The sequence below is a fragment of the Ixodes scapularis genome, unplaced genomic scaffold (genome assembly GCF_016920785.2).
Source record: "Ixodes scapularis isolate PalLabHiFi unplaced genomic scaffold, ASM1692078v2 PGA_scaffold3__209_contigs__length_174095766, whole genome shotgun sequence".
NCBI classification, from domain to species: Eukaryota; Metazoa; Arthropoda; class Arachnida; order Ixodida; family Ixodidae; genus Ixodes; species Ixodes scapularis.
The window spans coordinates 88,129,771-88,152,069 of NW_024609868.1; the positions used below are offsets into that span (position 1 = coordinate 88,129,771).

At 43.6% G+C, this 22,299-nt stretch overlaps 1 protein-coding gene across 4 annotated transcripts in view; it reads left to right on the forward strand.

The window, feature by feature from the left end:
• LOC8032369 (organic cation transporter protein) overlaps positions 1 to 10,767 on the forward strand; it is a 46,827-nt gene extending 36,060 nt beyond the window's left edge. For all 4 annotated transcript variants that reach the window (XM_040222151.2, XM_029976625.3, XM_029976624.3 and 1 more), the window contains 2 exons: positions 5,106 to 5,248; positions 9,141 to 10,767. In XM_040222151.2, coding sequence (XP_040078085.1) covers positions 5,106 to 5,248; positions 9,141 to 9,210 — 213 coding nt within the window. In that variant the 3' untranslated portion in view covers positions 9,211 to 10,767. The remainder of the gene's footprint in view (positions 1 to 5,105; positions 5,249 to 9,140) is intronic.
• The last annotated feature ends 11,532 nt before the right edge of the window (positions 10,768 to 22,299 follow it).

The following is a 22,299-nucleotide window of genomic DNA, read 5'->3' on the forward strand; positions in this document are numbered from 1 at the left end:
ATATGAATCTAAAAATAAAGCTATAATAGGAAAAGACCAGATGCATATGTCATCAAGGTGCGAACGAGCGTCTTGGAACTATTGCGGGGGAATAACACATGTAAAAATAGTTTCTTTCACGGCTATAGAAAAGCTGTAACCGATCATTGGAAACACGACATGAATGCTCAGTGGGCAGAGAGTAAAGAAAATCCAAAACGTTTTAGTGGAACATAAAATCAAATGTCATTAAAAAGCAAAGAGACCTCGAACATGATATTAACTGTGTTGTACAGTAGAATATCGCTTATATTTATGGTACTTTTGTGCAAGTGTACTTCACCAAGCGGGGTAGGGAGCAGGTCGTAGTTAGAATGATCGTCTTCCAAACCCTCTATTATAAACAATTTGCACGGGGCAGCCTTGAACCTAAAACAAAGGGGAATTGCATAAATCTGACAACGTTTCACACGACGGAGCAGAGCTTCCGCTTCTGACGAAACAAGAACGCAAAATAAATTAATCCTGCTTAAAACGAACTAAACATTTTCCTTATTCTAGAGATAGCGTCCAGGACTTAAAACTGATAAGTAAAAACATTCAAAACGTGCGAAATGAAATAACATCTGAATAAAACAGCTTTCCGGGGTCACGTATATGAATAGCCATGCTGGCCCTTCGGATGAATAAAAAAAAAAAGCGTGATTTTACATTGGTGCAGTATCAGATTATTTTTCAAGCGCCAATTTTTCACTACATTATCTCAGTGAAACCGAACTCACGAAATGTTTCAATCACCAAGTCATAATCCACGAGATCAAATAACTTTTGAGCCATCAAAATAAATAGCATAAACTTTGCCCTCTAGAAGTGACCTTAGGTAATGTCTACTCAAGCAATTACACAAGATTTGATTCCACTGACCGTTCCTGACTGACACCATGCTGGTTGAGACAACGGGATTGATTGAACTGAACATAAGTGTACTTGTTCATAATAACCCCCAATACCACGGCAAAAATCAAAATATAAATATTATCTTGGAGGTCTTACAAAGACCGGCATGACTGTATTTAAATATTGGTACAACTGCCATGTATTTTCATCCAAGTGACAAAACCAACCCCCTAAAAAAGTTTAGATATAAAGCAGCACTGGAGTAAATATATTTGAACCCACCTAAGTCATTTCCTACGAGGCAAACTTACGAGGCAAATATTCAGTTGAAAGTAGCGCATCCTTTCGTCTATTCCTTCTGTTGTCCCTGTTTTCTGGCGCTTTTCGAATCTAAGATGTACCAACTTGCCCAACTCCAGACTCTGCTACGAGGCAGTTTTGTGCCACCTAAAATAACTCCTTATTTTCTGAAGGAGATGTAGTAAAAAACAATCATCATTTTATGATACAAAAATATTTTCACTGACAGTTCTGGCATTATGACTTCAGATTAACGGATCTATTTTAGTTCATGAAACATTTGCTTTTTTATTTGTCGAACATATGCTCTTGCAGAACGTTTTAAGTTCATACAGCTAGACATAAATGGGAGTTCTTATTTTACACAAAAGGTTACGAAAATTATACAATTGTTCATCTATTCTTCTGCAACTCGACAGTCCCGTGCACCTGGCGTAATTAATAAGGTTGAAAAAGTCAATAAATGCACAAGACGCAAAAATAACATTTCCCGTGGTGGTGAATGATCTACATCTTAGGTTTATTCGACTTGAAAAACAAAAAATTACTAGATTAATTTAAGATGATAAAGCTAGTAAACAGGCGAGCTGGTTTATGTTGCATATTGTTAAGACCGGCGACGACGGAACGAATGCCGGTTTTGACGATCTGCATTAATTTAAGACTGTTCGTGATTTAATTTTTCTGCACAAGGTTGCAAATGGTGCTGTTGATTCGGCTCAACTCCTTGCAAAAGCGAACTTTCATATTCCATTCCGAGTAACTAGACATTTTGTTTGTTTTGATGTTCGCTCGCCGTGTAACACCTCACCTCTCTTACGGATTCAGTCATTATATAATACCTTCGCTCCACCCCACCTTGATATATCTGCATCAATTTCTATGTAGCGTCGTGATTTAAATGATATTATTCTAGTCCCTTAGCATTATGTTTGTCTTGGATGTTTTATTTTTTTTTTTTAGTAAATGTTTAGAGCCTATGTACTTGCTTGCTCATTTTGCATGTTGTGTTGGTGCACCAATACGAAGACCAATGGGGTTGTTTTTGGGCATCCGAAAATAAAGATTATTATTATTATTATTAAGACTTATGTTCAGATACTTAATGTGAGCCTGAGAACTTCCAAAACTATAATCCAGGAAAACAAAAAACGCCGCGCTCAAGATCAACAAGTGAAATGACAGAATGACCATACAATGATTTACCCTTACCCAGGATGCGCAGTATCACTCTGTTCCTTACTCTTAAAATATCACGCATGATAAACTCTATGCGATATTACGAACCTAGATATACCAGGGCCACTTTCACAATACATAATGAATATAGGCCTTTGGGTACATTAACACTTCTCTCCTAACATACGAACTGAACAGCCTAGTAGAAGTTCAAGTAGCTTGTTGTGGGGATGTTAACTGGTGTATGAGGAGGGGAGAGGAGATATTGGACCTGTGTGTTAGTAGTGACAAGATTCAAGTAAAGGTGTTTAACGAAAAAAGGAGTTAGTCCCCGACAATAAAAGACATTGTAATAGACTATGTAGGAAAACGAAATATCTGGAGGCATGGCTTAATGACTGAAGGAAATATATGGTGGAACATGAAGAAAGTACAGTTCGAAAAAGGAAAAGAAATTCAGCTATTTTAAAACGCAAAGCGCAACGGAACTATAATAGATACGAAGTCGTCAGGGATATATCGATAGGAGTAATGATGCCAGGACTTTATTTTGGGACTGTCTTTTGATAATGATGTACTGTGTGCGAGGTCAGGGGTTCAATCAGGATTGGAAATTCAACAAAGCAGTGTGGCCAGATTGTCACTGGAAACGCATGGGAACACCGTGAATATGGGAGTACAGGAGGACATCAGCTAGTCGTTCTTTGAGAGCAAAGAGGGAATTCGTAAATTGAAATTTGAAGAAAGTTTGACTGAAAGGGATGGTACCTGGTGGACACTGAAGAATCCAAGTATTTATACAAAATAAGTAAACACAAACTGGACAAACCAAAAACAAAAGCTGACATTTAAATACTTAGACACCAATAAGTTGAGCAGACTGGTTCAGTGGGAAATAAGAGGAGTGAAAGAGGCAGAAAATAAAAACTTGGGAGGAAAAAATAAAAAAAAATAATCCGCCTTAACAGTCTACAGTTCACAAAAGCAGGGCATAAGAAAGAATAATGTGTGTTGCTAATTAACGGCGAAGTCTTTGCTGTCTGGGGTGAGAACGGCAGTGTTAAGGCCAATGATGTATATGGCTAAATGTCAAGCTCCTATTCAGTATGCCACAGTTAGAGTGAGACGATGGAACATTTAATTTTGAAGAGCAGAGTTATTAGCCCTGCCCTTTCTGAAGTTGTAACAGACTTGGCGGGGGCGTTGAGTTTTGATGGCAAGGTTGGAAAAGGAGGGAGGAGAGGATTATTGTTACTAAAAGGAGGTGAGACGATTGGTAAAAATTATATAGGGAAAATTTAATGAACTACAACTAGCACAGCTGGGCAGATGGGGGCTTACTCACTGCTCCGTCGATGTGGCTCAAAGTCTAGAACTTGTCTCCCAGTGGGTTTGATGTTGGGGTACCTCCGACAATGTTTGTCCTTTTGAAACTATGGTCGCTCGTATAAACACAGCCTCCTTTCCGTGTCTATAAGCTCGACCGTGTTTCCAAAAATTCAGCACCAACTCGCCCAACAGTCAGCATTGATCAGGGCTCGACCTCAGGAAAATCAGTGACTCTTTTACCAGAAGGAAAAGGTGGGAGTGCGTTTTTTTTTTTGGTCACCTTAAAGTCATTCTCGCAATATACCCTAAAGGTCATCCTGGTGACAGTTACAAACATGTAAGGCGAAGGAAATCGTCTTAGGAAGAAGAATAAAAAAACATTTTTACCGTTTTAGATTTTTTTTTTTAATTTGGGCACGCTGCCACCCGTTCTAAGGAATACCGCCGTTAGCATCCACGCATCCAAGCCCGTTTTCCTACATCTTTTCTTGCTTTCTTTGAAAAGGTAGAAATGGGCTATATTGGTGCGATCGCGTTGAACGGAGGCTGTGAAAAAATTGTTTCTAGGTTTGGGATAAACAGGTGGGGTTGAGGGCGTTAAACAAAAAACCGTGACACATATAATACTACTCAAGAGCCACAAGCAACATATCAGAGTTTGCAAGGATTAACAAAAAGTATACTTTCGGAATTTATGGGATCTGATTTAACCGACGTTTACGTTCATCGTTTGCGATGTGCAGTTCTTTCACAACGACGTCCCATTGTCGCGTTACTCTAAACTGTTCACACTCATATTCGCATAAGTGTGAACGTAACTGTCTTACACTTCTCGCGTCTCGCTCTTCGGACTTCTTATCGGCTACCTCCGCAATCTCCTTGACTGCGGAGTGATATTAGGATGCTCAGAGTACGCCATACTCTGTTTCACAAGCTGTCAAGTGCCCGTATACTGCTCTGCGGGATAATTTAAAAGCGCATTGTTTTTGACGGAACAAGCTGTCGCAAGAACCCGAGCAGTATAATACGGATCTCGTATCCTATCATGTTTAGGTGCCAGCGAATGACAGCTGCTAATATTTGTAGGCAGAACCTAGCAACAAAGAGCCAAGCATTGACTTTCTTGGTGATGTCGATCGGTAGGCAAAATATGAAGTCACCGGTAGCCCAAGGTGATTCAAGCTTTTTTTTGTTGCTTCGGGATGCGTTCCTGGAGGTTCTTACGTGATGATGTCGCAACCTCACTGGCTACAAAGCGATAGTAAGGTGTTTTGTACTTGACACGCCACTGCGTTTCTTAAACTGTCCCTGGCTATAATGATAGAAGTCAAGCAGGCGGAATATCAGTGATATTCTGCATACAAATAGGTGACATTCTTGTTTATCTGTTCTCTTTCTTTCATTTTTTGTTTTTCTTACAGGGAAGAGTAACGCATCCCTGGGTTCCGTCTGTACTGGACGCGTTGCTTGCCGTCGGTTCTCTTTTGTTGGCCCTGCTTCTTCCAGAGACGTTCCGAAAACCGCTTCCGGACTCCTTCAGCGACGTTTTGAGGCTTCATGAAAAGTAAAAAAAATTTTGTTGTTCTTGTTTTATGCCATCATCAACATTATGGTAGTTGCTATTACAGAAATATCCGTTTGGTGTTTTTTACTTTTAAAATCTGGGCAAAATACCAGGTCTCTCGTGGCAGTAATGCCAGCTTCAAGTCATAACGTAGCACGCAAGCGAATCGACTAACCTGTCATAAGTCTGGCAATTCCAGGGGCCCGATTTTTCGGGCTTAATACGGACTCGCTCGAAGGCGTTATTTAGTGACCGAGTATTTTTCTCTGGCCATTCTACAGCTTTTCTCTGGCTCGCCAAATAATTGGCAAAGTGCCAGACTTGAGCCAAACGTGCCACACATGGGTCTACAATCCACCAGTGCGGTCTAAATCTGGCACTTGCTTGGCAATTTAGGCCCCACGTTGCCACATAAAAACCGAAGAACCAAAAGAGAAGCCTAACTTTAACGTGCATCTTTAGGCCAAATATACCCAGACTCTGGCCAAATCATGTGACGTTTTGGCCTTTACTTTAGACATTACACTAAAAACACGAGAAGGAAGACGCGCAAAAGAAAAGAAAAGGAAAAAAAAGCGACGTTTCGGGCGCACGCCCTTAGGCAAACTATGGGAAAACTAAGGGAACTCAAGGAGAAGAACCAGAGGGCTGTCGTAACCTGACGCCCCAAGATAAAAAAAAAATCGAAAAAGCCACCGCAGCAAACGACTAAGGTCGGGAAGTAGGTCAAAACAGTTACGAACGGGAAAGAACGGAGAGCGTTAATTTTCCTGCGGAGTCGACACCCTCTCCCACTTTCGTCCGCCCCCGTTCTTCCCCGTTTGAAACTGTTTTGACCCTTGTCCCGACCTTCGTCTCCCTATCTGTTTTTCGTTGGCTGCTGTGCCCTTTTCGTGTTGTTCTTGTTTTTCTTTACCTTCAGGCGCCATGTTGCGACAGCCATCGCGTTCTTCTCCTTGGCTTCCCCTTGTTTTCCCACAGTCTGACGAAGGACGTGCGCCAGAAACGTCGCTTAGTTTCCTTTCCCTTTCCCTTCGCGCGTTTTCACGCTTTTAGTTTTGTGCCATTTTTTATGCGTCGGCAGCAACCCACCCTTCGATACACTACTTTGCATTCTTTGCATTCTTTGGGCTGTGCTACTTTGGTAGAGACTAACCAAAATTATATTCACGTGCAGATGTGCGAGATAAGTAGAACAAATAATTATTTATTTGTATACATGCATCTTTTGTGTTGAGTCTATGATCCGGCTTTCTCCTAGTCACAAGTGTACGGGAATTCGGACAAAACCGCTTTTGGCTAAAATAAAAGGAGAAACATTTTATGCTGCCTACGTTTTTCCTAATCACAAATATAACAATAAGTTTCAGTCGCTTTAGTTTTTTCATGAATATTTGATTTCTTATTATGAGGGTATAAAACAACAAATAGGGCAGCCTTCCTGGCGTTGCTCGAGTAGCTCGAAAACACCACCCTTCGGCGGTATTTTCGAGCGACCCGAACAAAGTACATTTTTTATTAAATAGACTGGCATTACCCGTGCTGGAGAGCTATTTTAATATGTCTAAAATTTTCTATCTAATGAGAAAAAGGCAAATACATTTGATGCCAAATTCAATATTCAAATTTCTCCTCGATTTCTAGTAGTGTGGGGACTTCATATGTTGTAACGGATTTAGGTCAAGCAGGCAATATAAAAAACACCGCGTGTCACGCAGTCCTTTCGTTTTGCTGGAGCGAGCTTCAAGTGCGTTTAGTTATTCGCAATCCACGATATATTCTTGATATAATGATGATATAATAGTGGAGTGGACCTGTTCACGAAGCAAACAAAGTCAGATTAGTGTTGTTTCAAATTTTTTAAAGAATTTTCCTGTTGTTTTACAGTGCTTCATTTCTAGAGTAAGATTGTACTCTATTTTGTAAATAAGGTTAGGTAAGCTATGACAAGCCGCAGACACCCGGATGGTATCCAGGTGACACTTCCTGCAATTTTCACCGCATAAATATACAAGAAAAAGCCTCTCAAGATAATAATGTCATGATTAGGAACGTAGCATGTACATAGCGCAATATGTCTAATAAAATCAATGATAATGTAAACACAACTGAGATCATTATATGTGCATAGTGCAGGGGTGGCCAAGCTGCGGCTCTTCTTGTGTTAAAGTGCGGCTCGCGGCTCCCCCCCCCCCCTTTCCCCGGTCTCCCTCCCGGTTACACGAGCACTTCTCCGTATAAAAATATACCACGCGTTTTAAATAAATAAAAAAAAAAAACAGGTTGCGGTTTGGTAGTCGTTTGCCACTGCTACCTTACGCACAGTTGGACTGCTTTTGACTCTGATAGATTGGAAAGTAGTTCGAGCTTCGTTTATTGCAATGGACAGAAGTATCCCCCCCCCCCCCCCCCCCCGGGCTCCTGAAAGTTTCGTGGTTTTGTTTGCGGCTCTTAGGCCGGGTCCGCCTGGCCACCCCTGACATAGTGCCATGCGCCTAATAAAAGTAAGGTGCAAGGAAAAACATTAGGATTAGGGATAATCCGAGAAACATATACTAATTATAGATAGGATGAACGTAGTCTTATATTTTACCGTTTTTAGTGATGACCGAAAATGTTTTTTAATAGTATTACATTTTTGATCGCCGTCCTGCTACTATTTATTTTTATTCACCGGACACTAAACGTATAAATTAAACATTTCACGAACAGAAAAATTGAAAGATGTCAAATGTTTGTTCTAACCGTTAATAAACTCCCACTAATATAAAAAAAAATCGCATTTAGGATTTTATATATTAAGTTCGGTGTGAGAAAGAAGAAAATGTTGAAACTGCCTCCCTTCCCCCAAAAACGTAACCTCCGGATATGCTAGGTGCCTTGAAGTAAAGCACGGGATGCAAGTTTTCGCGTTAGAAGCTGCGACAATGTCATTATTAAAGTTAAAAAAAACACTGCACAAAGCGGAAGACAAGCTCAAGAAATACACCCAAATAGCGCTGCTGTGTGTTTTTTTTTTGCGCATTTTTTTTACTTCAATAATGCTCAACAATTGTTGATTTTGCTTTTATCTTCGGCTGTTTGAAGTTTATAGTGTTTTCCTCCCCTAGGAGACAGTCTGGACCATTAATGCACTTTTTGTTGTTTATGTGGGCATATGTATAACCCGGTTACAAAGTGTTGTTTATGTTGCATGATAAATTTTATTAGGCAGACTTGCGTGCGTACGCGTTGTGTTCCTGTGTGTTTCTGTGTGTATTATTATTGCATTTATTATGCGTGCTATACATCCTGCTTGGGCCCTGTGAGGCCTGCAGTATTTGTAAATAAAAAAAAATAGCCGAACTTCACGCCCTGTTGCGCGAAGCTGTAGGTTTTTTTGAAAAGTTGCATAGCTGCACAGCATAGATACATAAAAAAGCAGTCATGGATATACTCAGACAAATGTTAAATTCAGAAAAACCCTGTTTTGTGCCGAAACAGGGGGGGGGGGCGGGGGGGGGGGGCGAGGTACGCGGCAACGCTCTTGAAACCGGTGCAATAGATTATCTTGGGGTTGAAATGCTAAAATGCATTAGACGATAATCTGCACCAAAGCACTATCGCACAAACTTCCATTGCAATGATAGGAACGTTTAAATGGAAAGAAAATGTGAGCACTATGTTTGTACTACTTTTTTATTCAAATATTTTTAATCTGGCAGATCTATACCTTTGTTTCCTTCATTTATTCATATGTGAATAATGATAACTAGTTATAACAGTGGCGAAATATTATATTCGTGTGTTTATTTATGAACATCTGATAACTTTTCTTTATAATGTGCTCAATTTAATGAAAATACAAGCATTGCTATGATGTAACTGTTATTTCTTCTGTATTTTTTTACAGGAAGGAGGCTGACTGTGCTGCAGAGCTGGAGTCAATGGGAGGCGGTGAAGAGAATGACAACGTGCTTTGAAAAGTCACGTCACAACTTTGTCCAGTGTCACCTGTTGATCACATTTTTCAGGCCGGCTATCATGTTGTGCTTACTGCAAAGCGACTGTTGACATTTTGACCAGCGTTGTCGTTACCATACATCAACTGTCACGTGGGAATTACAATGTACATCACCATCAATATTGTGTTAAAACCAGGATGCGGCCGCCTGCTTTTACATCATATTTGTTCCTAAAAGTGATTTCCCAAAGTCTAGATTTTCTTTCCAAGCGGTTGTACAGTCACCACTAAAAAGATTGAGAGAAAGGATTAACAGCTGGCAAGGTAAAATCACTACACGCGGCTCTTCATTGTTACAAATACACGAAGAACGGGTGTGACCGAGTCGTTTCCACCTTTCAATCTCCGGGGTGTTTGGCATGCAGCTTTCTTTTGCAATTTATTTTTTTACAAAATAAATGCTCTAATTTGTAAAGGTTATTAGTTCTGCTTCTCATACCGCCAATGATGGTTAAGCAGTGAATATAAAAAAAGGAATCACCGCCATAAACGACGGGGAAATAATACCCCTTGTTCAATCATGCATGGTCAACGATTCCACGAAGCTAAGGAATAAACATTCCAAAGCGTGTTCTGGAACCGGCTGTTGTCTCCTTACCTTCCCCGTGCTGCGAAGACGGTATCTGTGAGGCAATATTGTCATCGTGTTTCCACTACTGCAGCGCCACCACATGTCGCCCTTTCGCCAGCTCTTCAGTCGCTCCTTTGTTTTAATATCTTTTTTAGTGCGACCGTACATTTGAGCACGCAAGAATTTTGTTCTGAACATGACCACCGCTTGAGTTTTCCTTGCCAGTCTGACGGATTTTACAGAATATTTTTCGAGGACATTTAGTAACTCACGTAAGGGTTGTTCCATCGATGTTAGATAAAACTGTACTTCTGAACTAAACACATTCCGAAATAGGCGAATATTTGATTCCCACATGTTCTCAAGCTTCGACGTGTCAGCGAAGGCTTATTATATAAACATGTATAGTATACGCTGATCAGAGCTCGTGATAATTTTCAAATATATTTTTCAGTCAACCAACATATGAGCAGTCCTGCAGAGAGGCTTAAACGTGTTTCACTTTAGCTTCGTGAAAAGTGTGAGGAAAAATTGATTAAAACAAACATGCAGTTTAATATTAAAAACAAAACAATTCAGAATAACATGGCCCAAGAATACAATGTAAATTGTACTCAAGAATATGTATGGAAACACCCCGAAGTATGGTAGTAGTTTTATTTTATTTGACCAAGGTCACCAATAGCGTGATGATAAATATATGCATAGCAGAGTTTAATTCGATAATTTAGCCAATTGTTTCGGAAATTTGTTTTCAAACGTCTCACATTTTTTTTAATTTTTTTTACGGTTTGATAAAATGCATTGCTGAGTGTTTGCAACCAGTGCTGACAAAGAATTTTCAAGTGTGATGTGTATATATGATAGCGGATTGATTCATCTAAAGAAAACTAAAGGAGTGAATGTGTAAATTTACGTTGTATATAAAATGGTTGTATTTTATTATAACTTTGTTTCGTGTCCTATATCTGGCTTGGAAGTGGCTCCAAATAAAAATACTTCCCTTGAATTATCGCATTTTGCACATAAAACTCGAGTGCCATTATTCTCGCATAAAAAAAAAAGTTTGGTACGTAGATCATGCCTTTACGGATAGTGATGATGACGTCACCGGGGGTATTCTGGGCAAATACCCATACAGTTTTCCGGACATGTTCACGGTAAGAGCTGTTGCAGTAAAAGCAGATTCCTGAAAATGTTTTAAAAACAGAGAGACGATGTGAGCTCTGCAGAACGAAAAAAAAGCTCTCTGTACAGGTGTCAAAATACTAATATTCCGAAACGTACTTAGCAAAATTTATGAAAGAGTTCCGACATATTTTTACTAGCATAGGCGAGATGCCAAACAGCCCACTGGACAAGTGGTTAAAAGCGCTTCATAAGATTTACCGAAGCAATAAAGAAAACGTACGAACAAAAATTCACTGAATCTAAAATTTTGAGTACGCTAATAATATAACATCGCGAAAATGCCTCACAAAAAACCTATTGCTATCTAGTGTACTACAGGCATTAGATTGGCTAATTCCAAGGAACGAATGCTAGCACTGTTACATCGGACAGCTTAAGCAGTCAATGACATGAAAACATTGAAGCTGCTGACCGGAAAATCAGCAAAATGAATAAAGTTTGATATCAACTTTGTATTAGGTGATCACATGAAGACTTTAAGATGTCCAGCCCATCTAGCGTCCGCACCAAGCGAGCTTCGTCCGAGCAGCACTGTAAATGAATTTGAGCAAATATGCATCAGGCTATCGCACGCCTTTCTTTTTACATTGCTTGTGGTATGCAGCATCGGAATAACACGTCGCCAAATATGTAGGACTGCTACAAACATTGAGACGCCTTCTGGTCAGTAGGAGCGTAACTGAGAAGATATCAACACAAGCCTCTGCTTGACCAAGTTGCCTGCTCTCGCCAATACTCTTCTTCCTCTAGCTATAGAACCTGTCTGCAAAACAAATCCGAAAATGTTCTAGGATTCAGGACGTTGCCCTCTATGTATTACGAAAATTCTAGGGAACGCTGATGACATGACTGTTCATACTGCCCCCAGACTAGAAATGGCGTTCACCGAAAAGCTGTTTATTGGTTTTTTGGGTGACAATGGGGTATAAATTAATTATGCAATGTCCGCTGGCACATGGCTTGGCAACGGAAATGTAGAGCCAAAAACTTGATCAAATTTAGGTGGAGCTCTACGATATTGAACTTCCTTGGCGGAAACCAGGATTACATAAAGCGGGGCCCACGTGGGCCCCGCCTGAGCAAAGTGGGCTGGAGCAGTTCCTCGAACACAGCCCCAGCTCCCACGTCGGTGCAATGTGGGCATGCCTCATACGGGCTCCCCCCATGAAACCCCCCGTGGATCCCACTTTGGTTATGCGAGGGTAAAGTAGGCATATATTTGAGCAAAGCGAGGACACGCCTACTTGGGCTGCCGATGCAGTACACCCATGGGTCCCACTTCGGCTAGGCGTGGGCATGCTCAAACTAGGCTGCAATGCCTCCGCGGGCCACACCTCGGATCTGCGGGGGTAGAGTTTAGACGAAGGCGGGTTTGCGGAGGAAACCGTGGGTTTTGCCTTTTTATCAGCTTTTTCGTTTAACTTGTAAATATGCATTTCCCACAGTCTATTGTAGGAAACATACGGTACTCGATATCTGCCACAGCGAGCGCACTACGTGTGTATGTGCGTCTACTCTGCCGTTCAACCCATGCCTAATTCGAGAGCTCTACACAGAGAGTTTAACCACAGACGTCGTCAAAATTTATTATTGACTCAAGCACAAAATTTGCCATTTGAATCTAAACAGGGAATGACCATGTCTAAACACACAATTTGTTTTTCACATTTAACGATGTAAAACGAGTGTTAAATAGACTTACAGCAATGATTACATCCTTTAAATATTTTCTTTGAGCGATACTCTAACTTTAAATTTTAATATTTCAGGGCACATCCTTTATTTTTGAAGTAGTAAAGGGGTTTGGAAAATGCTGATATGCTTACGTGAGGTGAACACCCTTCTACACAGCCTATCCAAGTTGTGCATGCAAAAGAGCTTTCATCTTAGAACCAAGGTCTATATTAACCTTGTTACCAAAGCGCCGAGGTGGGTCTCGTGGATTCATCGCACGGGCAGTCGAAGTTGGGCATTCCCACGCGTTGCCACCGTGGAGCCCACCACTCTGCCAGCTCTGACCGCATAGTCCAGATGGGAATAACGGAGGCAATGCACGGGCAACCCAAGTTGGGCATGCCCACTGAGTGCCCCCATGGAGCTCACCTCTGTGCTATTTCTTCCTGCCGTATAGCCGTGGTAAAGCCCTTGGAAGCATTGCACGGGCAGCCCAAGTTAGGTACGCACACTCGTTGCACTTTGGAGCTAACCTCGATGCTACATTTTACCCCATATAGCATAGGTGGGGCCCACGGAAATATTGCTCTGGTAGGCTGAATTGGGCATACCCACGTGTTGCCCCGGTGGAGCTGTGCCACCCCCGCCCCCCTCAGAACCAGGGTGAAACCCATAGGGTCATTGCACGGGCAGTCTAACTTGGGCATGACCACGCGTTGCCCCCGTGGAGCCCACGTCTGTGCCACCTCTGCTCCTCCAATGCGTCAGCGAGGTTGGACCCACAGGGGCATCGCACGGGCAGCCCAAGTAGGGCACGCGCACACGTTGCCCCAGTGGAGCCCACCTCTGTATCACCTCTGCACCCGCACAGCCCAGGTGGGATCCACGGAGGCATTGCACGGGGAGCCCAAGTTGGGCATGCCCACGCGTGGCCCCCATGGAGTCCACGTCTGTGCGAACTTTGCCCCCGCATCCCCGAGGTGGGACCCATGGAGGCATTGCACCGGCAGTCAGTCCAAGCTTGGCATGCCAAGGCATTTCCCTGTGGAGCCCACCTCTGTGCTACCTGTGCTCCCGCATAGCCGTCGTGGGAGCCATTTGGGCACTGCACGAGAAAACTAAGTTGGGTCTGCTTTTTTTAATACATTAACTGTCCCACACTCTAAGAAAAAAAAAATGGAGGAAAAAAGTAGCAACGGCGCATCTCCCTCCCTTCTACTGACGCGCCCCCAAGCAGACACGAGAAGAAGAGAGGAACGAGACATTTTTCTCGTAAAGGCAGACGGGGGAAAGCTTCCGCCCTCCCGCATCATCTTCTTTCGGTTTCGTTTTTCGAGCACGTCGCGCACGTTGCTTCATAAATGTTGTTGAGTTGACTGAGCTTCAGCCCCAGCTAAGCCCGCCTGTAATTCCGTCTTCTAGTCCAAACGTGCAGAACATTTCGGTTTCTGGGACGTTTTTACCCCTAATTTTATCAAACGAGCAAACGAAGCCGCTAGAAACAGCGAAGTTCCGGAGCAGTGCCAGCAGCGCTACTTACATTGGGTAAGATGGCCGTCTCCGGATCGCGGGACCCACGCGGAACTATAGTATCGGAACCACGTCGAACGGTGTCGATCGCAGGTGACGGTGACGAATCACAGGAACTGCGTCCAAGACAGGCAGGTTTGCTGCCGGCTGCCTGTGTGCCTTCCGTGTTGAGTTCAGTTCAGTTTTGCGATACCTAGTGCCAACCGGCAGTCAACGTGGTTCTGTATTTATGTGGTTCAGCAACATAGCAGCAGCATCGTGATGGCGGTGCTGTGTGTTGTGAACAGAAAACAGGAATAATCGCTGATGCGACCGTGTGTTCGCGTATCAGTGGTGCAACAACAAGATGAGATGACGTAAACTGTTGGGCATTGATGACCCAGGTCGTGCCGCGATCGGACGGGGCGGGGTGTCGCAGGTTGACGTTCCGTTTACATTTAAGAGTTTATGACCACTTGAGGGGATTAGCTACAATCGATCGACACGAATAGTCATGTTGGAACGCTGGTCTGAACAGTAAGCTCCTATCGTACAGTGGCCAATGGGACTGTCGGTTGTCTCCTCCCCGAAAGCAGTTGCGCTCTGGGGAAAAGACTGAACAGTACGAAATCACGGCGGAAAATACGGATATTTACAGCGTGGATTTTTAGGTTAAAAAAAGAATAGTAGGTGAAATCGAAAAAAAAAAAAAAAAACTACCCATTATTTTGCTGTTTAAATATGCTACGGTTCCTGGAGACACTGCCCTCCAAGTGGCGCGCTGGGATGAGCGCTTGAAGTTTTCGAGCTCGCCGCGGCGTAGCTCCTTACAATTAACACAATGCCGCAAGTCGCGGCTTTGACTGAATTCAAGTTAATCGAAAAGCAATTTCTCTGCCCATGAAGCATCATTTCCAGCTGAGTGAACCCGTACGAAAATGTCAGATATGGGCCTGATATATTTTATATACGGACAGATATGATAATATAAGCAGTCAAATAGGGCTGTATTTCGCCAGATCTGGGAGCTAATACGGCCGTATTTCGCCAAATAGGTGGGCAAATACTGCCAGATCTGGCCGTATAAGTGCGTAAATACGTTCATATATCGCCATATACGCGTGCAAATTTAACACCTGATAATGATATATGGGCCCGTTTCAGTCGTGCAAGCAACAAGTTATATGTACTCGCTAAGACACCAGTTGATTGATCTATATTGCATGAGTCTCATGTAATTGGTTAACTATTGTCAACATCCTTAAAGTGAAGTAATTCCAGGAATTTGGACCAATTAATCAATTGCGCAATTTGAAGATTGAAAGACAAATGAAATTTGGTTGTATGTCTGATGTGTGACAATATGACGAAGTGCGATCGGAACGCGAGTTAATCAAATAATGGATTTTAGTCGCAGCTCTAAGGCACCCGTTTCCGAGTTAAGCGGTGTTGGCGTCGCCATCGGTGTAACCGCCCCGCTAAATTTAGCGAGAAATTGAATTGGTGCGTATGTCACGTGACGTCAATTTTCCCGCGAAATCTGGCAGTGAAACTAATTTTTTTTTTTTATGTTTCCCCGCTAAATTGAGCGGGCAAACACGAAACGTTAGCTTACTCAAGATGCAAGACGCTACTTCGCCGTCCCGAATCCTTTTCCCTTCGAACGGAAGCCGTTGCGCCCGGAGTACAATACGCAGCTCTTTCAAAACGGTTCGCGCAGCATCGCATCCGTTCGTTTGCGAGCGTCGGCGATTCATCGTGTGTTGAAAGTCGGAAGATGTGCTGTCCGTGGTGTCTTTATGTGTAACTCGTTCGTAAAAAAATTGGAAACAGTGTACACATGATTTTAAATTTATTGGTAAAAATATGTATATACTTATTTATTTATATATTTATTTGTCAACATCATGCACAAAAATAGTCGGGTTTATTTTTTCATTTAAAATTATAATGTCGGTTATACAGCGTGAAACATAGTCTCTTCAAACTCGCATAGTTTTGAGTTCAAAAGCTGGGCTTAATAGAGCTGTATGTTCACTCGGTATTGACAGCAGGGTAGATGCTACGCGTGTTTTAGGCAAATCGTGTCTCCGGTTAGGGTCACGTGACTACAGTCTAGAATCTGGTGACAAAGCAGGACATCGCACCTGCCTGGCACCCAAGGCCACACTTAGCATTCACAGCACTGTCAACCCTCGTTACAAGTGACACATCCCCTTGTTGTGGCCCCATAAGATAAGCCTTTTGTTCGTGAAACCCCGTTTTGGCCTCCTTCGATCCTTTTCTCTCTCTCCCTAAGCTGAAAGCGTTGTAAAAGGTAAGTGGTCACGTGGTTTGACAGATGACGCATTACCCGTTGCCGATCTTGAAATGCGTTTAGCCGGACCTAGTTTGGCGTGTGAATTTTCCCTCTGTGGCCGCTGCGTATGTCCGCTTTTGCAAGCGATTTCTTCAAAGAAGCCCAAGAATATTTTGTCATGCGTTTAGTGTTCGGTTCTACAAACGACAGCTTGTGCTACATTGTGTTGAATCTTCACGGGCACCTTCTCGTTTCTGTGTTCGAGTGGTGGTTTTGCCGTGGCCGTGTCGAAATCTCCCTCAAATACCACCTTTCAAGTCGCGTCTTGTCAACGTAAGTGCGGTGCAACCTATTTCGTGACAATTGATCGTTTTTCCTAAATGTATTCTTCCAGATTACCTCTAGATTTAGGCCGGGTCTCTCTCCTGGCAGCCTGAAGAATCATTGTGCAGAATGTTTCGGCATTGGTGCGATTGCGCTACAAGCAGAAAGTTTCGATATGCCGCCGACAAAGTTTTGACGTGTCGCCAAAAAAACAACAGCAACACAGACTCTTAATTACGTGTTCCAAAATTTGACGAGCGGCTTTACGAGTCGCTTGTAGAAAGATTGTTACGATTTTCCGAAATACTGGAAAACAATGCTAGGTTACCGTCATAATCTAAACCGTGAGATGAGGATAAATCAAATAACGGAACACTCTCATTGACTAAGCTTAATATTATGATGTTTCCTAACCGGCATGCCAACATACTTTCGCTCCTTGCAAGGGCTACCGTCTCGCGGACGGCACAAACCGATCCCCTGACGGCGGCGTCTCGGCGAGCTTGCACACGGAGCCGCCGCTGACCGATCGCCGTTATCGGCATTATGTAACGATAGGCACAGGACATCTACTCCACGAATGGGCAAAAGCCGATGAAAAGGAGTGCACGAACGTAAACAACGGTCGAAAAGTGGCGTTGCTCGCCACTATGAGACGCGTGCCGCAAACTCGGTCATCCACGGGCGTATCCCTCTCCTCCCGCTCGTACTTTCTCTAACTTGACGGATGTCTCGCGGTTCATGCCGACGAAACGATCGTCGGGATACCGGGTAATCGCTACAGCGCGGCACAGCTTACCATTGCTCCCGCTGTGGAGGGTCGAAGAGTCAACTACCAGCACGGTGGGTACCGTTTTTTTTTTATTCTTACAAATTTGTTTTAAAAGAAGCCGTGACCGCTACACTTATGCCGTTTGTGCGAGAGCGATACGCCCAGGGGGACGTTATGTAGTTTGCTAATCTTTGCGATTAGTCGACAAATTAATTAAAATTCATTAATTAACTTTTTAATTAGTGAAAATAGACATATGGTTTCAGTTAGAAAGTTGCTGAGCGTCGTCCAAGACCCCTAAACCAGTAATGTTTAGAAAGACTGAGCGCGTGTGAAGCGCAGTAGTGCGCTGAAGTTACCACTCGTGGACCAGGTACAAGGCTGGGGCTAGATAACAAATAGAAAAATTGCGCGGGCGCCTTACCGAAACCGCTAGCCTTGTACCTGTTCCACGATTGGTAACTTTAGTGCGCTTCTCAAGCGCTGAAATACTGAAAATGACTGATTTAGGGATTTTGGACGACGCCCCGCTAGCTGCTTATTGGAACCGCATGTCTATTTTCACTAATTGAGAAGTTCATTAGTGAATTTTAATTAATGAGCCGAGTAATCGCAAAGCTTAGCGCCCAGGTAATGTTCCCCTGGGCATATAACTCACTCGCAGAAGCCGCATAAGTGTAGCTTTCATTCCTTTAAAAAAAAAAACAAATCTGCAAGAATAAAAAAAAAAAAAACACCCTGATATGGTAGGCAGATATACCCCTATTTGGCAGACCCAGATATGGATATATAAAAAAATTGGGCAGATCTGGCTATATAAGGCTTATATAAACTGATGTGCTTGATATGGCCAGATCTGCCCAATTGTTTATATATCCATATTTGGTTTTTTTTTATATAAGTCCAGATATGCCATTTTTGTAAGGGAATATACGCTCTACAGAGATTCATTTACGACAGCAATTGCAGCCGTGCGCGAACAGCACAAATAGAAAAACAAACACTGCAAAAGAAGCAGTGGCTACGAGGTGCCGTGCGGGGAAACAAACTCATAGCTTGGAACCGCATTGGAACGGCTTGATTTATTGGCTTTCAAATAATTGCGGCATGATTGATCGTTTTCTTTTTAGTAAGAGGTTCATCCCCTCAGCCATTCAAAATACTCTGAGGTAGGACATTGCTGGGAAAAAAATCAACACGCTGGGAAAATTCTTTATTGCTGAGGCAGTCACCGGAAGATTCCGTACGTTCAAAACGAGCAATATAAAAGGCGGAAACTCAGAGCTCGGGTGTAGTGATGGGGTCAGTGTGCCGCTGTGGAGAACGATGATGGCGTCCCGTTTGATCTTATAATGCTACTGTGTCTGCACGGCATTTGGAGGTCACGGATGGCCGTGCGCCATGCAGACAGTGACGCGCGAGAAGCACAGGAGTATTTCCGTGAGAGCATTATTTCTTTTCTTGAACTCGTCAAGGCACTTGAAAGTGTTCCCAATTGGCTTCCGCGAATTGAAGTACTCGTAGCAATGCGAAAATTTTAAACCCCCGGACGCTAGCATAGCAAGGCGGGCAATTTTCGCTTTGTTTATGTTATAGTGTGCCTTTGCGTGTGTTATTTTGCCCGGCAATAAAGAAAAAAAAAAGGTAGGGTCAGTGTGCCGCTGCATTAATGTTTGTACGTGCCATGTATGTATATGAGCGCAATGTAAGTTCACCTGAAGTTTGAGGTATGTGTAATGTGCTACATGTGTGTATACTAGAGGTTCATGAAGATCCCCAAGCGGCTTCGAGTTCGTTCTCTTGAGAGCGGCTTTTGGTTTCGCGGATTGGTTTGACATTCCTCCGTGATGTGCGGTTGACAAAGGGATTGTGTCTCGAGGAACAGCAAAGGTAAGACGGTAAAGTGCGTGATGTAACTGGGTGTCAGTTGTCGCCGTTTAACATCGCAGTGCTGACGACGAGAAGACAGAGTAACTGCTTTCGAAACGGAAGTTTCTCTTCCTGCGGGGGGAATCTGGTTTCGGAAATAAACACAGTTCGCGGAAAGCTCGTGTTACGGTTTTGTTTTCTACTCCTCTCGTCCCGTGCAATAGGCGTAGAGTCCTCGTTAAGCCTTATTTAGCTCGATTTGCTCGATTCGGGGCCGCCATAATGAGATGCAGGCGATGGAGGAACTTTGCTCCCCTGCTTCAGGGATGAAAGTTTTTCCCTCTCTAAAGGAACATAGGTTACAAGACCGTTCCGCCCTTTAGGGAGGACTATCGGTACCCTAATTTTTAAGTGTGCAGAGAGCGAAACCGGCGTTGTCTGTAACCGTCTGTAGCAGCGAAACGGCAGTTTAATTCCCATTGGCCAAAAACACAGCAACGCAGGTGCTTCGTCACGGAAGGCTCAAAGCCGGCGGGGTTCGCCGCGCCTGCGCAGTGAGGAAGTTTGATGTCACAGCCGGGGCGCCATGTGGGATAGGAAGACGTGGCACGCTGCGTGTAGGAATGCTTTTGCATTACTACGCGTAACCACAATTGAGTGTCTAATTTTTTCGAGATCGTTCTTTAATACGTAGCGTGTTTGATCACGTGAATCACGCATTATGTTAAGGATGACTTCTGGATGTGGAAATATATTAAGGCAAATGCCTTATATGTCTCAATACGGTAAAAGGCGGCATCGGCGTTGTGCCCGAAAGATGGCCATTAAAATGCGTCCTCAAGCCCGCGCCGCTCGAGGTTAAAGCGGACGCGCCTCAGAAATAAAACATAAAAAAAGCACAGCAACGCAGATGCTTCGTCACGGAAGCCGCGGTACCGGCGGGGTACGCCGCACCTGCGCTATGGGGAAGTGTGATGTCACCGCCGGAGCAGAGTGCGCAATAGGAAGACATATCGCGCTGCGTGTAGGAAGTGTTTTGCATTCCTACGCGTAACCAGTCTTAAGTATCTTCTTTATTTTATTTTTTTTCGAGATCGTTCATTATTAAGTGGCGTGTTTGTTCACGTGAATCACGCATTATGTTAAGGATGACTTCTGGATGTGGAAATATATTAAGGCAAAAGCCTTGTATGTCTCATTACGGTAAAAGGCGGCATGGGCGTTGTGCCCGAAAGATGGCCATTAAAATGCGTCCTCAAGCCCGCGCCGCTCGAGGTTAAAGCGGACGCGCCTCAGAAATAAAACATAAAAAAAGCACAGCAACTCAGATCCTTCGTCACGGAAGCCGCGGTACCGGCGGGGTACGCCGCACCTGCGCTATGGGGAAGTGTGATGTCACCGCCGGAGCAGAGTGCGCAATAGGAAGACATATCGCGCTGCGTGTAGGAAGTGTTTTGCATTCCTACGCGTAACCAGTCTTAAGTATCTTCTTTATTTTATTTTTTTTTCGAGATCGTTCATTATTAAGTGGCGTGTTTGTTCACGTGAATCACGCATTATGTTAAGGATGACTTCTGGATGTGGAAATATATTAAGGCAAATGCCTTATATGTCTCAATACGGTAAAAGGCGGCATCGGCGTTGTGCCCGAAAGATGGCCATTAAAATGCGTCCTCAAGCCCGCGCCACTCGAGGTTAAAGCGGACGCGCCTCAGAAATAAAACATAAAAAAAGCACAGCAACGCAGATGCTTCGTCACGGAAGCCGCGGTACCGGCGGGGTACGCCGCACCTGCGCTATGGGGAAGTGTGATGTCACCGCGGGAGCAGAGTGCGCAATAGGAAGACATATCGCGCTGCGTGTAGGAAGTGTTTTGCATTCCTACGCGTAACCAGTCTTAAGTATCTTCTTTATTTTATTTTTTTTCGAGATCGTTCATTATTAAGTGGCGTGTTTGTTCACGTGAATCACGCATTATGTTAAGGATGACTTCTGGCTGTGGAAATATATTAAGGCAAAAGCCTTATATGTCTCATTACGGTAAAAGGCGGCATCGGCGTTGTGCCCTAAAGATGGCCATTAAAATGCGTCCTCAAGCCCGGGCCACTCGAGGTTAAAGCGGACGCGCCTCAGAAATAAAACATAAAAAAGCACAGCAACGCAGATGCTTCGTCACGGAAGCCGCGGTACCGGCGGGGTACGCCGCACCTGCGCTATGGGGAAGTGTGATGTCACCGCCGGAGCAGAGTGCGCAATAGGAAGACATATCGCGCTGCGTGTAGGAAGTGTTTTGCATTCCTACGCGTAACCAGTCTTAAGTATCTTCTTTATTTTATTTTTTTTCGAGATCGTTCATTATTAAGTGGCGTGTTTGTTCACGTGAATCACGCATTATGTTAAGGATGACTTCTGGATGTGGAAATATATTAAGGCAAAAGCCTTATATGTCTCATTACGATAAAAGGCGGCATCGGCGTTGTGCCCTAAAGATGGCCATTAAAATGCGTCCTCAAGCCCGGGCCACTCGAGGTTAAAGCGGACGCGCCTCAGAAATAAAACATAAAAAAGCACAGCAACGCAGATGCTTCGTCACGGAAGCCGCGGTACCGGCGGGGTACGCCGCACCTGCGCTATGGGGAAGTGTGATGTCACCGCGGGAGCAGAGTGCGCAATAGGAAGACATATCGCGCTGCGTGTAGGAAGTGTTTTGCATTCCTACGCGTAACCAGTCTTAAGTATCTTCTTTATTTTATTTTTTTTCGAGATCGTTCATTATTAAGTGGCGTGTTTGTTCACGTGAATCACGCATTATGTTAAGGATGACTTCTGGATGTGGAAA